General features: G+C 45.9%; 1 protein-coding gene across 2 annotated transcripts in view; it reads left to right on the plus strand.

Annotated features, from left to right (window-relative positions):
* LOC147629928 (E3 ubiquitin-protein ligase UPL6-like) overlaps positions 1 to 17,967 on the plus strand; it is a 124,561-nt gene that overhangs the window by 21,994 nt on the left and 84,600 nt on the right. For both annotated transcript variants that reach the window (XM_086811458.1, XM_086811459.1), the window contains exon 4: positions 72 to 183. In XM_086811458.1, coding sequence (XP_086667584.1) covers positions 72 to 183 — 112 coding nt within the window. The remainder of the gene's footprint in view (positions 1 to 71; positions 184 to 17,967) is intronic.

The following is a 17,967-nucleotide window of genomic DNA, read 5'->3' on the forward strand; positions in this document are numbered from 1 at the left end:
GAACAGGCCCTTTCATACTCCCATGCCATAAGTACTCTTAACAGTGGACTTTTTCATTTTGTGTTTTACAGGTAACTTAGTGACACTCTTCAGCAGCGACAACTCTTCTTTAAGTAGAACTATAGTGGAACACCGTGTCAAAAAGCTCTCCTTTCTATGTTTGCAAGCCGTTCATCATTATCGGTGAGTTCAAATGATCCAACTCATTACATGGCATTCAGGTATTGTTTGAATATGAACTTCCCTTTAAATGGGTCCTTATGTATCGTGGTAAGACTGCTGGCTAGATGCAAGAATTTAACAGAGACAAAATGACAGTGGGAGACTGAACACACAAAAAAGCAAAAGCACATCCAGTATATATCTATGACTAATCTCTATATTACCGTGTGTGCAAATGCTTCAAAAAACTACAAAAGGTTGTTTCACAACTACTACAACAACTACTACAAACCTAAGCCGAAAGGTGATCAATTACAGAATCACACACAAATGCTTCCCTAAGCGTTGCCCGATTCTCTTGCTACCCGCCATCTAACACATGCTTGTGAGTCCTTGCTTGAGTGTTGAAGATGATGCAGATTGATTGATGACAGGAGTGGCGAGGGGAGGGGCCTATTTGTTTGGCCCATCTTGCGGCTTGGCTGGTCGGCTGGGCTGGCCGTCCGACCTGCCCAACCTGGTGAATTTGATGTCGGTCCACCGGCTGGTCAACATGCCTTTGATGCATCTCTGTGTAGAAAACCACATCTCTTCCTATGTATGTTTCTGTATAGCCTCCCAGCTCCGGTCCCTATTTAGGATGGTGGTCTGTGATGATGCCGTCATGATAGATGACCCATTTTCTTGCATTGTGTGCCTCATGGGGGGGGAGAGAGAGAGAGAGAGAGGGTCTTTTAGATGAAAATGGTCGTACAATGTATCCATGATGAACACTAAACCATGGAAAAGCAAGGCTGTATGAAACTAGCTACATAAGCTAAAGTATCCATGTGATGCATGATGAAAATTTGTGGTCATATAGTGATACTATTCTCCTCGAGAATAGAGCGCAAAGCAGCCAAGCATCTACCCAATGCTAATGGGCCTATGTGACCAAAGTGGTACAATGTCCATGGCATATCTCATCATGGAACAGAAAATAAAATAGAAACAAAACAAACTATCTCATTGGAGTGATACAAAACTGTTCATGGAAATGTCATCATGGAATGCCAGGAACTTTTCACATGAGAGGAGCATCATCCCCCAATAGGTGGTATACCACTCTCCAAAATATCAAGCATGAGGCTACTATGTATGGCTGAGAGGACTCCCTCGGCTACTTCCACAAGATCCACTGTATGGGTGTCCTCCTCTTGGGTCCGGAGGAAGGTGGTGATGGTTGGATGGTTAGGGAGGACAAAAAAATGTTTTATACAACATTAAAGTCAAATGCCTAAAAAGAATGCCACACGTGTAATATCAGTACATGTGTGAAATTTGAATATTATGAAGTGTGTAATATTGTATAATATGGGCATTTCTTTTAACCATTTCACTCTAAGTTCTCACTCTAACTTCATGGTCACATAAGGCTGTTTGTTCCACTTAATCTACTATTCAAAATGCAAAGAAGGTAGTAGAATCAAGGCAATAAGAATTGGAGTTCTTAGTGTTGACGTGATCACAAGCACAGAAAGATCTTGGTCAAAGACACAAAGGTGGAGTTGCAAAGGCAACATGATAAGAAGAAAAGGCATGGGAAGAAACCAGTGCAATCTCAAGTTGAAGAGGAAAAATTTGGTGTTAAATCGAAAGAATCAAAGGAGATAATAAGCTTAAATTTAAGCGAAGGAGATACACCAAGTTGGATATTGCAGAGAAGAGATATCTCAACATTAAGAAATATCTTTTCACATAATGGAGTCAAAAACATTGGAACAAGATCAGAAGTTAGGAATTGACTCCAAGAAGGGGGTAGCTTCCCTCTCTAGAAATCCACAAACCTTGGGAAGTTTTTGAGGGATAGAAAAAAGCCTTTGTGTGGCATAATCGGCAGATCCTCTCCTCCTTGGGTCTCCGTATGAGCTCCTGGGCTTTGAAGATGTGCTTAGCTCTACCTGTCTCCACTCTGAGGCGGTGGGATGAAACCTGTGTTTGGCCAATCGCAATCCGCATGGCATGGGACATGTGAACACTTGGGTAGCTCGGCTGCGGGATGAATCCATCCTTAGTGTGAGGAAGTGATCTCTGTAGAAGTGCATCTTCGGTGGGAGCTTTGGAGGTGTGATCCATGTGTAGTGGGTGTAGAGACGGAGAAGATCTAATCGTAGATCGGTTGGTGTCGTCATGAGAGAGCTGGAGAAAAGGGGAGTCCAAATTTTACTGAAGAGGTGGGAGGCGGTCCATGCGGTGCCCATATCATGAGAACCGGGTGGAAACTAAGGCATACCATACTCTAGGGTGGCCCTCGAGTGCTAGCTGTCTCGAGGAATCTAGGGTAAACCTGGAGTACCTGTGTGATTGATATGTGATTATCTGGAAGAGTGCATCCACTACCATCTGGGTGTAATAAACTCTGCCTGGATAATCTAGTGTGGGACTGATGGCTTGTTGCGGAGTATATAGGAGAACATCATGACTTGGGGCCACTCAACTCGCTACCAATCCTCATTGAATAAATCTGTTCCCCAAAAGGCTGCTCCATACATCAAGGCTGGTGTGACGAGGGCGTCAAAAAGCCAACCCTTCATCGTGAAATGTGCTTGGCGTGGGCCGCTGAAAGTGACACCAAGGTAGATATAGGATGAGACAATCTCCATAGGGCCCCCTCTATGTGTGAAGCTCAATTTGGATGTGAAGCGGCAGGAAGTATTGAAGACCATTACGTTGGTTTTACGAATGCTAATAGTGAGGTCCATTGAGTGCAGAAGCCTTTAAGGCATCCAAATGTCTCTGAAGCCCCTTGGCTGAATCTGAAAGGAGGACGATGTCATTTGCATAAAGTAGTAGGGGGATCAATATGCTTGCTAGTGTGGGACCAGCCTTGCCTAATCTGTTAATGAAGCTCGAGATCTCATTAATATAGAGGCCAAAAAGAGTGGGTGATAGAGGGCAGCCCTGTTACACCCCAATAGTGTTGGAAATCTCATGCGATGTAGCTCTTGGGGCTCTCACTTGTTCGGTGACGGACTCATAGAGGGTGATGATGCTCCAAACCATGTTAGATGTGACTCCTATCTCCTGTAGACGTTGTAAGAAGCATGCACAAGGTACAGTATCAAAAGCTTTGTGGAAATCTGCAAAGCAAGGAGTAAATCCTCTGATGTCGTGCTCCACCCTCCTCGATGATGGCACGGAGGGTGAAGAGTGGTCAAGGGTAGAGTAGCTCCTCCAAAAGCCTGCCCGTCTTGAGGCTCTGCATCCCTGTCTCTCTGCAAATGAACTGAGCTCCGCCTCTAGCATTGATCCCTAGAGTTTGGCCAATGTTTGGCCAGTCATGATGGTCCTGTAATTATTAGGATCAAGTGGATCTCCGGCTTTGAGGAGGGGGTTGATGGTGTTAATGGCCAAGAGGGTGGAAATCCTTCACAAAGGGCTCTATTGAACATTTAGGCTAGTAGGGGCGCTAGGGTATCATTGACACGTGAGATGTACTTGGTGGTGTCTACCTTGTGATCTTGGGCTCGCCCATTACGTAGTCTAGAGATGGCCTTGAGGACCGTGCCCTTAGTGAAGAAGGTGGAGGCGGTGGGGGTGGAGGTGGATGATGGAGGGAGCGAGCATAGGAGTGCCATGTGTTCGGGTAGGTGATAGGTGTGGGAGGCGATGTTCTCGGAGTTTGCTCCAGGCCTTTTTGTAGTTTGTCCCTAAGAAGAGTCCGTATAACGCATCCTCTTTTTGAGCGTAGAATTCCCATTTCTTGAATTGGGTGAGATGTTGAGAAATCCGTTGCACTTGTTGCTTCGTGATTTGTCCAATCCGTACCCCATACTTAAGTCGGGAGCATGTTGTGAGGGCAAAAGGACGAAAAGACCAAATATATGAGAGATTAGAGCAAATCAACACAGCTTGCAATGAGTGAGTGCATATATGATGAAATCCACTACAAGTGCTCAGTGTGAGACTCCGAAGGAGCACAGAGGGTTGCTGTCCCGTGATAATGCAGAGGGGGGAGAAGGCCACAATCCAAGGCAGATGGTAGGCTCCCATCCTGAAGAAATGAGCAGAGAGGGCTGTTGTCCCTATGGCGAGGTCAAGGAGTAGAGAGGGGCTGCTGTCCCATGAGTTGTGGAGAAAACATTGATATGCTGATGTAAGTGCTAATGTAAGCACTGATGATGTGCTGTGTAAAACACTGAATGTAAGCACTGCTAATGTAACTTGCGCGGCGGGTGCCCAGGAGACTAGGGCCTTTGACACACCTGTTGATACCATCAATGCATATTAAAACATTTAAACATGACCACAACCTTAACATATATCCTTCATCATCACTTTGCATGAAACATAAAAGCTGGATAAAACATATACAAATGCTGAAAGTGGAGCTTGCACGTGTGACACCGCATAGAGGCCGGAATGGGCCGACCCCCCCCCCCCCCCTTGGAGTATTTTATTACCCAAGGAGAATAATATCATGTACAAGCTTTGAGGGCCTTACTCTCCCCATGGGAGATGCCGGATTATCCATATACAAATGCCATAACACAGCCCAACACGAGGCAACCGAGCCGGAACACAGGCTGTAGAAATGCCGAACCAACAATATAATCCATATACCTCCGTGTGGGTATTGATTCTTCCCCAAAAACCACGGGTCTTCATGCAATAGAGTTGGTACAGCAAGTACAACTCTCCATTCAGCCGGTACAGCAGGTACAGTGGTTGGTACAATAGGTACAATGGTTGGTACAACAAGTACAAAAGTTGGTACAGTCGGTACAATGGTTGGTATGGCAGGTACAACAAGTACAAGGACTGATACAGCCAGTACAGTGGCTGGTATAGCAAGTACAAGGGCTGGTACAACAAGTGCAATGGCTAGAAATCATAATAAATGATTAAATACCCTTGCCTTCAATATTTCTTCGCGATGGAAGCCTCCAAAACAGTCCCCAACAGCCGGTATTCTTCATGGGCAGCTTCAAGAGAGAGAGAGAGAGAGTAGCCATCATTAGGGCAGCCTCCTGTAATGGTGGTAGAGGTTAGTGTGCAGCAAGAGAGCCTTTTTTAATGAAGAGAGAGGGCTCCAATTTATAGATTTGGGCCTCCCATGAGCTAAAATGGCAAGAGAAGGCTACAATGACAAGTGGAGAGCCACACAATAGCTGGAGTGACAAGTGTGACTTCTCTCACTTTGATAGACTTTCTGACAAGTGTGAGGCCACTTGTCTCACTTTGATCCACTTTCTTGCGACATGTCCCAATCTAGGAGATCGGTTCTCCCATAATCTTTACCTCTAAAAATATCCCAACTAGTAGACATTCTGTCATAGGCACTTTGCCAACTCTTGGTATCTGCTCAATTCCAGATATAATGACGCGAACATAATTTCCATCGGAGTCGGGCCAAAAATAGCAACTCTCCTAAATTTTAGGAGTGTGGTCCTTTGTATTCTAGGATAATCCCCCACTCCCAAAGCTTCTACTTTCCAAATATTTAGACATCTTGGAGTCCACCAGACTCCTTTCATACTGGGAAATGTCCAGGCTGGTGACATCCTCCCCAGCTTCTTAAAAGTTATCCGCAACTTTAAGCTTCAAGCCATATATTCAAGATATAATCATGTCCCATCGAGTGGGTGAGACGAGACAGTCTCAAAAATCCAATATAACTGAAGAATCCATGTCCCAAAGAAATGGGTGAGACTAAATAAGTCTCCATAAGTCCAGATATCATAATCCATGTCCCAAGTAAATGGACGCGACAAATCAGTTTCATAAGTCCAGATATCATAATCCATGTCCCAAGTAAATGGGCGAGACAAAATAAGTCTCCTGCCAACAAGGCATCGGTCCACATGACCCTTGGCATAGACATAAGTCCTGTTCCAACCAGGCGTCATGTCCACTTTACCACTTGCACTCCGTGTTGGTACTCTGACCACACACCTTGGATGAGAGGTGGGCTCAAGTAACAAGATAAAACAATCACTCGCGTTTATAGGCATTTCGGCCACCAATAGTTTATAGACATTTTGGCCACCAACTCACACTACCCTCTCAAGTGCCCATGTTCCCTTCCATCTACTCTCTATTGTTCCACCCAGATATGGTAGAAACAATCTTCAAGAGAGCACGTAGGACAAGAGAATACTACACACGGCATGCTATGCTCGACACTACCCTCTGAAGTGCCCATGTTCCCTTCCATCTGCTCTCTATTGTTCCACCCACACATGGTAGAAACAATCTTCAAGAGAGCACGTAGGACAAGAGAACACTACACAGGGTATGTGAACCATGAGTTTCATAAGTCCAATGCATTCCAAATAAAGGGAGCCAAAAAGAATAATCCATCCCAATAAAAGGGAATCATAAACATAATCCATAAACCTGAGGATGGATCCAAATCCCTAGAAAAGAAGTCCAGGAATCTATAAACCTGTATACCATAATCCTTGTATACCATAACTCTTACCACATAGTGCGTGCTAACCACACACCTTGGAGTCGAGGTGGACTTTTATCCATAAAAGCATCATATCCATGAGATATCCAAATATTTCTTCTCTATAAACTGGGACAGATTCATCCATAATCTTGTCCAAGAAAGAAATCTCCATAGATATTATCCATCCCAATAAAGGGAGCCATAAACAATGTTTCCCTGAAACCATCTCAAGGCAAACACCACCACCTTTCTCCTTGCATGGCTATACAAGGGTTAGTGAACATCAAAAACACTTCATAGTAAATAGCCAAAGCACCAACTTTGCAAACTCAAAGTATACTTAGCTTTTCTTTGCCAGGTTGGTTATGAAGCCAAAAGAAATATCTCCTCACCATATCCTTAAGATATCCCGAGATATATCTCCATATAGCTTGCTTGTAAGCTTGATAATATAATCCACAATATCCATATGGAAAGAGTGCTAAACGTGTGCACATAAAGTCAACTTCACACTTCCAAGATAAAATTTTGTGAATTCATAAATCCTTAGATCAACAAGCTGTCTCATGCTCATGCTCTTGCTTCATAAGCTATGAAGCGGCTGGCCATGCTTAATAGCAATGATGGTAAGTGTGGTCCCCACTTGAGATCTTTTCTCTTCCTTATTGATAGAAGGAAGCCTCCGCTTCCAAGAAAGCCTACCAATGTAACTCGCGGTGGGTGCCTGGGGGACTAGGGCCTTTGACACACTTGTTGATACCATCAATGCATATTAAAACATTTAAACATGGCCACAACCTTAACATATATCCATCATCATCACTTTGCATGAAACATAAAAGCTAGACAAAACATTCACAAATGCTGAAAGTGGAGCTTGCACGTGTGACACCGCATAGAGGCCGGAATGGGCCGACCCCCCCCCCCCCCCCCCCCCCCCCCCCCCCCTCTGGAGTATTTTATTACCCAAGGAGAACAATATCATGTACAATCTTTGAGGGCCTTACTCTCCCCATGGGAGATGCCGGATTATCCATATACAAATGCCATAACACAGCCCAACATGAGGCAACCGAGCCGGAACACAGGCTGTAGAAATGCCGAACCAACAATATAATCCATATACCTCCGTGTGGGTACTGATTGTTTCCCAAAAACCACGGGTCTTCATGCAATAGAGTTGGTACATCAAGTACAACTCTCCATTCAGCCGGTAAAGCAGGTACAGTGGCTAGTACAGTAGGTACAGTGGCTGGTACAACCAGTACACTGGTTGGTACAACAAGTACAAAAGTTGGTACAGCCAGTACAATGGTTGGTACAGTAGGTACAACAAGTACAAAGAGTGATAGAACCAGTACAGTGGCTGGTACAATAGGTACAAGGGCTGGTACAACAAGTACAATGGCTAGAAATCATAATAAATGATTAAATACTCTTGCCTTCAGTATTTCTTCGTGATGGAAGCCTCCAAAACAGTCCCCAATAGCTGGTATTCTTCATGGGCAGCCTTCAAGAGAGAGAGAAAGAGATAAGCCATCATTAGGGCAGCTTGTAACGGTGGTAGAGGCTAGTGTGCAGCAAGAGAGCCTTTTTTAATGAAGAGAGAGGGCTCCAATTTATAGATTTGGGCCTCCCATGAGTTAAAATGGCAAGAGAAGGCTACAATGACAAGTGGAGAGCCACACAATAGGTGGAGTCACAAGTGTGAGGCCACTTGTCTCACTTTGATCCACTTTCTGACAAGTGTGAGGCCACTTGTCTCACTTTGATCCACTTTCTTGCCACATGTCTCAATCTAGGAGATGGGTTCTTCCATAATCTTTACGTCTAAAAATATCTCAACTAGTAGACATTCTGTCATAGGCACTTTGCCAACTCTTGGTATCTGCTCAATTCCAGATATAATGACGCGAACAGAATTTCCATCGGAGTCGGGCCAAAAATAGCAACTCTCCTAAATTTTAGGAGTGTGGTCCTTTGTATTCTAGGATAATCCCCCATTCCCAAAGCTTGTACTTTCCAAATATTTAGACATCCTGGAGTCCACCAGACTCCTTTCATACTGGGAAATGTCCAGGTTGGTGACAGCTAATCTGCTGATGTAAACGCTGATGTAAGCACTGATGATGTGCGGATGTAAAAAACTGAATGTAGCAGAGATGATTTGCTGATGTAAAACCAGTAGGAGAGGATGCGCAGCCAGAAGAAGCGACAACTCTAGTAGTAGCAGGTAAATGATGCACTGCGTGAAGATGAAGGAGCACCGGCTTGAGCAAGACTCCAGATTGTGATGTGTTGGTGGAGTGAATAATGTTGAGTTTCTTTTATATGCTTGAAGGACTGCTGATTGGTTAGGGTAAACTGTCGGCCAGCAGCAAAGACAAATTAAATACCAAAAATACCCAAAAATACCCTTTTGGGCTGGATAAGATGGCATGTTTTGACACACCCCCTCGCAGGCCAAAAGGGGACCATGAGAGAAGACGTAAAAAGAGGTTTGAAAGGGATCATGAAGAGGAATGGGGCGTTGGTTTGTCGATGGTGTAGAACCATTTGAGTTTGAGCGGTATTGGATCAATGCCACAATGCAAGAGGTTTTCACATGCATGAATGCCCATTTTTGGGTTTTCATTCACACATGCGCCCCAAACACAAAAAAACAGAATGCTATGCGCAGGGAATGCAATATGGTAAATGCAATGCAGTGGGTTTTCACATGAGCCGTGCCCTCATGGGGTTTTCACTGACTCATGTGCATGATACAACAACAATGAAAAAACTGAAAGGAGAGGAAGATCCCCCTCTCAATATGCGGAGGGTGATGGTGGAGGACCGATGCCGATCCGTTCGTGAAGACGCTCGAGGATGGGCCGGTTGACGGACTTTGTAAGGATGTCTGCATGGTTGTCCGCCGTAGGAATGTACTGGAGTCTGATGGTACCAAGCTCAACCTGTTCCCTGGTAAAATGAAAATGAACACCCACATGCTTGGTACGGTTAGAAAAAATAGGATTGCCAACAAGGGCAATCACACTCTGACTGTCGTCGAAGATGGTAGAAGCAGTGAGAAGCTGACGAAGATACATAGCCTTAGTGGTGGTGTCATAGAGGGCCCGGTATTCGGCCTCAGTAGAAGAACCTGCAACGGTATCTTGCTTCTTGCTAGACCAAGAAAAAGGGGTAGATCCGAGGGAGAGTACAAATAACCACCATGAGAACGCTGGGAATCGAAATCACTAGCCCAGTCGGAGTCCGTGTAACCACGCAGGGTGATCCCATGATCTTAGTGAAGTCCAGACATATAGGTACCTGCTAGATAGCGAACAACCCTCATTGTTGAACTCCAATGTGGTCCCTTAGGAGCATTGAAATACTGACTTAAAATGGATGTGCAATAGGAAATGTCAGGTTGAGAATTTGTGAGCCATATGAGTTTCCGAACCATTTGGTAGTAGGCTTGCTCTTCATGTGGAGGTGAGTCCTCTTCCTTTGATAGTTTGATGGTGGGATCCAATGGAGTAGTCACAGAGATAGCATCATCAGGAAAGCAGGAAGTAATGAGTTGAAGATAATACTTTTGTTGGGACACAAAAATACCAGTAGGATGTTGGACCTCCTCCATGCCAAGGAAATATGAGAGAAGACCGAGATGAGTCATTTAAAAATTTCGTCTAAGTTGTGCCATGATATCAGCCACTTTGGCTTGATGTGAACCAGAAATGATGAGGTTGTACTAGGTTGCAAACCATCCCCTTATCTGTGTGGATATAGATATTGGGATCACAGTGAGATGGTTGAAAACCTTGGCTGCAGAAAAATTTGTCGATGCGATGATACCATGCTCGGGGGCTTGCATAAGCCCATAAAGAGCTTTATGCAGGCAGAAGACTTTGTCCTCATACCCATGGAGGGGGAAACTCGGAGGTTGGTCAACATATACCTCTTCCTCGAGAATGCCATTGAGGAAGGCACTCTTGACATCCATTTGATAGAATGGCCATGTGTGGTGTGCGGTCAGATGACGGATTGTCGTCATTCGAGCGGTAGGTGCAAAGGTCTCATTGAAGTCAGTGTCTTCTTTTTGGTGAAAACCTTGCACCACAAGCTAGCTTTGTATTTGTCCAAGGTACCATCGGCTTTAAATTTGTTGCGAAAGATCCATTTGGTCTTAATGACCTTCTTATGACAAGGGCGATCCACAAGGGACCACGTGCCATTACGATCAATGCTTTTAAGTTCTTGTTCCATAGCTTGTTTCCAGGTTGGCTGTTGGATAGCATCTTTCCACGATGTTGGCTCATCATGCGCCACAGTGTGTGTGGAGAAAACAGAGGCAAATGAGGTACGAGGAGTGAGCTTGGTGGACCGACGAGGACCGTCCAAAGGGGTATCATAGGGAAGCATTCCATAATCACGCATGGTCTGTTGGTACCAGTGGGGTAAAGGGTCCCCTGAGTGGCTATCATGACCTTGTGAATTTGTGCAGCGTATGTGTGGGCATGATGGTCGGTGTGCAAGACATATGTTGAATGTTCATACTTAGGGCCAAGGGTTTTATTAAAACAACCCCATGTGTGGAGGGGACTCTAAGGTTTTATTAAAACCACAAGGGGGGGAAACAAGGTTTAAAAACCTTTAAAAACAAATAAATCTCTTTTTAGAGAGCGGTGGCCTTTTTGGAGGGCTTAGGTATGCCTTCAACTAACTGGTCTCGAGACAACTCCTAGAGTGTGTTATAGGGCAGGTGACCATAGCGAAAGTTCCATAGTCTTTCAATGTCCGAAGGAGCTCTGGTCACATAGGCATGAACCCGATGAAACTCAGAACCCTTGGAAGATGGCTTAGATAAAAAAGTAGCCATCCAGTATAAGCCATCCTTTTGTGCTTGGCCGCGGGCAACAACAAGATCGATAGTCTCATCAATTACCTCTATAACTGGCTTGTTGAAGTAAACTCCATGATCGAGTTGAGTCAGCTGGATACGGAAAGTAAATTGAGGCCCAAGTTAGGAACAAGATGGACATTGTCCAATGTTGCCTGATTGGGGCCTGTGTTGGTGTCAAATAAAAGGGTGCCAATAGATTTGATGGGCATCAGTGTGTTGTTGCCACATTGAACTTCACCCTTAGCAGGTCGCTGAGAGTTGAGAATGTCAGCATTGCATGCCATATGGTGAGTAGCTCCACTGTCAACTACCCAAGTGACCGGATTGTCAACTACCCAAGTGACCGGATGGCCACAAGGAAGTGTTGGGTGGCTTTGATGATAGGCACAGAACGATCATCAGGTGACTGACAAATCTGAACGAGGGTGGACGCTTCCATGCGTGGACTGCCTCGTCTAGGTGGTTGTTTCTTTGTCCTTCTGGAAGATTAATCAATCTCAAATGTGACCTGAGCGACATTGGCCAAAGGGTTGAAATGTGGTGTAAGAGATGACCAATTAGACATCTCTTCCGGGGTGCTAAAAGAAATTGATTGGGTGGGGGGGCCTTGAGCGACTTGACTAGTGGGTCGCCACCGAGATGATCTAGGCCAATTCGTTCCATTGCCTTGTTGCGAGTTCCTTGGGGGAAAACCCTGCAGAGTAGGTGCTGGACAATTACCCCCTCTTGACTGCCAATTAGGAGCATTACTGCCACCTTGGTTGTTTTGGCGATTTGAGTTAGTGGGGTTGTTACCTCTATTTTCCTTGGCTTTAATGCCACACTCATCATCAACATGACCAGGCATTTGGCAATCTATTCTTTTTGGGAATATTCTGCCAATAGGGAGTGGGTGTTGAGGCAGGGTTTTTGGATCAGTATTGTTGCCTTGAGGTTTGCCTTGATTACCCTTCCCCCCCTTTTTGAGTAGAGGTGGTATTGGACACAAGGGTCCCCTCTTGAGTAGAGGAGGAAGATTCTTGGGATGAAACTGGGCATGCAACCGAGCGAAGCGCAAGAGTTGGCACTCACACTCATACAGGTTAGGCATAGGTTCTAGACTAATGGTCTGTGTGACCAAAGTAAAGAAACTAGGAGGCAACTTGTTTAGTAAAGCGATCACCTGGTCTTCTTGAGACTTGGCGGAGCCAGTGGTGGCGTACTCTGTCACGACCTTGTGTTTTTCTCTGGACAGTATGCAGGTGTGCACGGGGACATGGTGGACTGTGAATGGCACCAGTTTGGGGCCAAGTGATAAAAGTCCCTTCACATAACCCAAGGGGACAAAGGGTTGGAGGGGACAAAGGTTTAAAAACTTCAATTTGAAGGATGGTGGCCCCATAGGCTAATTTTGGAGGCCTACACCACTTTTGGAGAGTGGGGGCTAGCACGCCTTTCTTTCTCTCTCATGCTTTTTGGAAAAAGGTGGCTGGCGGGCTGTGCTTCTGGATCACTCTTGCTTTTTGGAAGGATTTGCAAGTGGGCTGTTCTGAATTATGCAGAGGCGCAGCTGAATACCTTCTTACGCATGCTTTTTGGAGAGTAAAGGCTGGCTGCTGTGCTGCGCTACAGAACAGAGACACAGGCGCTGAACCTTTCTCTCCCTTTGGCTTTTGGAGGGCTGGCTGGTTGCTGTGCTGCGGTGTATACAGGCGCCTACTGAATTTCTCTCTCTCCTTGGCTTTTGGCAAGAGGTTGTCTGTCGGGCTGAACTGTTGTTTATACATACAGTGCTGGACATAGAAGCGTGGACTGAAAGAGGGAGTGCAGGGCTGGACATCAGGTTCACCCATAGGTGTTCTCTCTCTCTCTCTCTCTCTCTCTCTCTCTCTCTCTCTCGGCTGCAAATCAAGAGGGCAGGACTGTTTATGGGCTGTTTTTGTTTGGCAGCAAATTCAGGTATGTGCTTGGGTTTCCGGCTGCAAGTACAGGTCACTTGAATGTGTTTCTTGGCATGAGAGTTCTTGGCATGAGAGTGATGCAAGTCGCATGGCTGCATGCTCATGGAGCAGATTGTTTTCTTCTTGCTGGAAAGGAACAGAGGGACCTACAGTTATGGGCATCTCTATGTTTCCAGATGTTTCATGAGGGAACAGGTAACTAGATGTATGCCGTTGTTGGCACTGTTGTTGAATGGTGATGTGAATGGTTCCTATGGAAATAGGACAAAGGTTTCAAAGTGAAACAAGTCGTAGGTTTCTCGAGGAAACATGTTTATGGTTCTCCAGGAGATAGGTCATATGCAGGTAGAAGGTACAGAAATGGACACATGTTTGGTACAACCTTGCTACTGATTGGACAGGGGATAGGGAATCCATGACAGAGATGGATAGTACACTGGGAAGGTAGAGAGGGTTGGTACAGGTGTGTCGACTGTATGGTATGCTATGCTGTGATGCGAGTTCTCTTTTGGGAGACAGTTTGGGAGTCTTTGTTGTGATGCAGAAGCACTGGATGTGTCAGGGTGTGATGCTGTTCATAGGGTGAGAGGCTATGGATGGTTGTGGCAGCCGTGATCTTGGGAGAAAGCTTCTGTATGCAGGACTCATGTGAAAGAGTCTTTTGATGTGAACAATGGCTGGACTTGTTTGTGGATGCCGAGTGGACATGAAGCCATGATGCAGGGTCTTTGCAGGCTTCAGGAGTTCTAATGTGATGGCTGAGTTTCTAGCCTTATTGTAATCAAAGCTCTATTATAATCAATTAAAGAAATACCGCAAGGGGTGCCACTGCGTTTTGGGGTCAATCGGTGTCCGTGTACTGTTTGCAGGAGCACTCTAGCTCCCCATGTTTGTTTTCCTTTTCTTGGTCCTCAAAGGTGTTGAAGTGTTTTGTGTGTGAGTGTTTGTTTCACACCGCCCTTTGGTTTCGTCCGAAGACCGAGGCCGTTTTACATACTCCGTGTTAAGGCGTCGGTATTCAGCAGCCTTCACGGTCATGTCATCACTCTCTTTCATAGAGAAAAGTTGGATTTGATGTTTGAGATCAATGCGACGCATGCGATCATGTTTTGTATCTCTCTGCAAGGTGGGCCCATCTGTCACACAGACATAGGGGAACTATTGGAGTTGTGAATGAAACTTCGGCAGAAGGCCTTGCATGAGCTCCACTATGTCAATGGCATTCCTTGCCTCCCAATAGCAGATGACGTCAGGAGATGCTAGTGAGGAGTGGGGTTTTGGTTCAAGTCACTTCACCAGGTTCCAGGAACCTTGGGAAGTGAAAATTTGTTCCATAAGATTAACCCAGGTGGTGTAATTAGACCCATTGAAATGAGTCTTTTCTGTGAAAGCATTTTTGGACATAGAGACGTGAAAGGAAGGAGGTGGGGGAGTCCAGGATGGCTAGTACCCATATCCGGAGTGTAAATGGTGAGAGGAGGAACTCTAGAAAATCCACTAATACTAGGCATAGGTGTAGGACCTTGTGAGGGTACTCCATAAGATGGAATATAAGGTTGGGCACTCGGCATAGGTGGAATACCTGGCTGAGGCACAAATCCTTGAGTGGGCACATAAGCATGAAAAGCATTAGTGCCAGAGATGGGTTGGTAAACCACATGATACCCCGAATGCTGGGTGGCACCGTAGTGCCAGAAGGCATAGTGTTGATAGATACCTGTGTTGGGTAAAACCCATACGTAGGACCCAATGGGGGTGCAGTCGGTAATGACTGCACGCCAACACTAGCAAGAAAAGACATGGGTTGGGTGGGAGGGTTTTGTGCTTGAGGTTGAGCAGTATTCCAAAACACATTAGGAGCAGGAACATAAGGTGAACCAGAAGAGGAAACATTGTTACCTCCTTGAACACCAGAAGTCTGGGAGTGAATTGTACTCCTAGACTCTCCTCTATTTGGGTTCACATAATTCTAGGGATCGAGGGTAATCGATGGTGCCATATGTTGAACCTGTCCTACAGAAGAAGACAACCAGGTAGAATTAGGAACATAAGTACTCAAAGGCACATATGAGCCTGACGTGGTCACCGGCAGGGTTGATGATGATGGATGTCCGAATGACCGAGGAGGTACCTGTCCTTCCTGAGAAAAAATCCCATACTGAAGTCCAGGCTGTCGGCTAGACCGAGTAGTAGGGCTCTCCAGATGAGGCTGAATACCCGGGTCCAGTACTGGCACACTAGCTGTAGGCATGTATCCTCCTTTGGAAGTGACATCTGATAAGCTCGGAGAAGAAAGATGAGATGCCAAGGGTGTAGAGGGTGAGTAGGTGAAAATGGGCTGGTCGTCTCCCAATGAAAGACCTCGAACGGGGCTCTCCAGTGAATAAGGAGTCCCATCCTTTGTGTGATCTATATCTGAATAAGGAGAATCAACATCTGGTAAGAAAGGCTGGTCCTCCGGAATTGTGGGTAGACGAACCATGCTGTGTGCTCTCAAGGTCAATCCTTTTGCTCATGATAGCTCTGATACCATGTGAGGGCAAGAGGGCGAAAGGACCAAATATATGAGAGATCAGAGCAAAGCAATGAGTGAGTGTATATATGATAAAATCTAGTACAAGAGCTCAGTGTGAGACTCCGAAGGAGCAGAGAGGGCTGCTGTCCCGTGATAATGCAGAGGGTGGAGAAGGCCACAATCCAAGGCAGATGGTAGGCTGCGGTTTTGAAGAAACGAGCAGAGATGGCTGCTGTCGCGATGTCGAGGTCAAGGAGCAGAGAGGGGCTGCTGTCCCATGAGCTGTGGACAAAACGCTGATATGCTGATGATCTGCTGATGTAAACACTGATAATGTGCTGATGTAAAATGCTGAATGTAATAAGCACTGCTGATCTTTTGATGTAAACGCTGATGTAAGCACTGATGATGTGCTGATGTAAAACGCTGAATGTAGCAGAAATGATGTGCTGATGTAAAACGCAGTAGGAGAGGATGCACAGCCAGAAGATCCGACAACTCCAGCAGCCGTAGCAGGTAAATGATGCACTACCTGAAGATGAAGGAGCACCGGCTGCAGCAAGACTCCAGATTGTGATGTGTTGGTGGAGTGAATAACGTTGAGTTTCTTTTACATGTTTGAAGGACTGCTGGTCGGTCAGGGTAAACTGTCGGCCAGCAGCAAAGACAAATTAAATACCTAAAATGCCCTAAAATACCCTTTTGGGCTGGATAAAATGGCATGTTTTCACACAGTGTGGCTCGGCATTCGTCATCATACCAACAGTTCTAGGGCATGGAATTGCAAGGTGGCTTGGCGGTAGACCGTCACGTGCAGATGAAAGAAGTGGTGGCAGGTGTGTGGAGTATGGTGGTGAGTTGTGATGTGAGGGCTGGTAGAGGGACAGTAGGTTCCACATCCTGGAGTTGGCAGTAAATGTCGTCGGGGTAAATAGGGTCAAGCTCTTGATTAAAATGGACCTGGTTGTAATGTGACATGGGGGGTGGTGTGCAAGTAAGAGTGAAAGAGAGGTAGGGATGGACAGCTTCAAAGGGGGGTGGCGGGATGGAGAAGTTAGGGAGAAGGTGTGCCAAAGTCGGAGATCCCATCAAGTAGTTCACGGTGCTGGTACCTCCTGAGTAAGGGAAGGAGGTGAGGGCTTCGCCATTGGGACATCCCGTTATAAATAACAAGACCATGTGCAGCTCCCAGCTCTAAGAAATGTCTCCCATACACCGGGACCTTCTCATGATCGTGTGATGATCTCTGTAACCCCTGTCAGTGATGTCTAGCTCCTGTAGTCTAATAGGGTCGCCTAGGTCGAGTAGTGGGACCTATTGACTCCCCACTCTAGCGTTGAAGTCCCTGAGCAGGAGGACTTCCCCCAGCTGTGAGAACCCCATAATATCCCCATGTAATGGTGAGTACGGTGATTGGCCATGTTGTGCGGCATAAGGGGAGTGGCTTGGTGCAAAATAACACACAACATTGTGGATGACTCTAAGCTGTAGCCGCTCTCAAAGATACCGTGCATCCTCATCCTTCTGGACGAAGCTGAGAATCTGTTGGAGATGGGGTCTAAAAGGACAGCTACCCCTTCTAAGCCACGTACTCTAATGTGTGGGTCTTGCCTTGGAAAGCTGACTCCCTCTCATACCCGGCTATGTATGGTAAACCCCTCTTAGGGCTTTGATGAGTCTCTTAATAGAAAATGACATCCTTGCCTGTGAGAATCTCGCTCAAACCTCCTGAATTCGACCATAGGGTGCCATTGCAGTTCCATATTGCTAACCTCAGGTGTTTGGTGTCATAGACCCCGCGTCCCTATTTGGGACAACGCTTAGTGATAATGACCGTGCCATCTCTGTAGATAGCCCACTTACCTGCTCTACAGTTGTTACATCCCAAGGCTAATCAAGGTTAAGACCTTCAGGTTAGGTTAGCCATAGCCTATGGGCAAGGCATCTTAAGTGGAGGACGTGCTATACTTGGCTCCTAGTTTACAGGAGGCCTATATAAGTGACTTTATGAGTTAGTTTGAGGGAG

The sequence above is a fragment of the Cibotium barometz genome, chromosome 17 (genome assembly GCF_041138505.1).
Source record: "Cibotium barometz isolate CiBa-2024 chromosome 17, ASM4113850v1, whole genome shotgun sequence".
Lineage (NCBI taxonomy): Eukaryota > Viridiplantae > Streptophyta > Polypodiopsida > Cyatheales > Cibotiaceae > Cibotium > Cibotium barometz.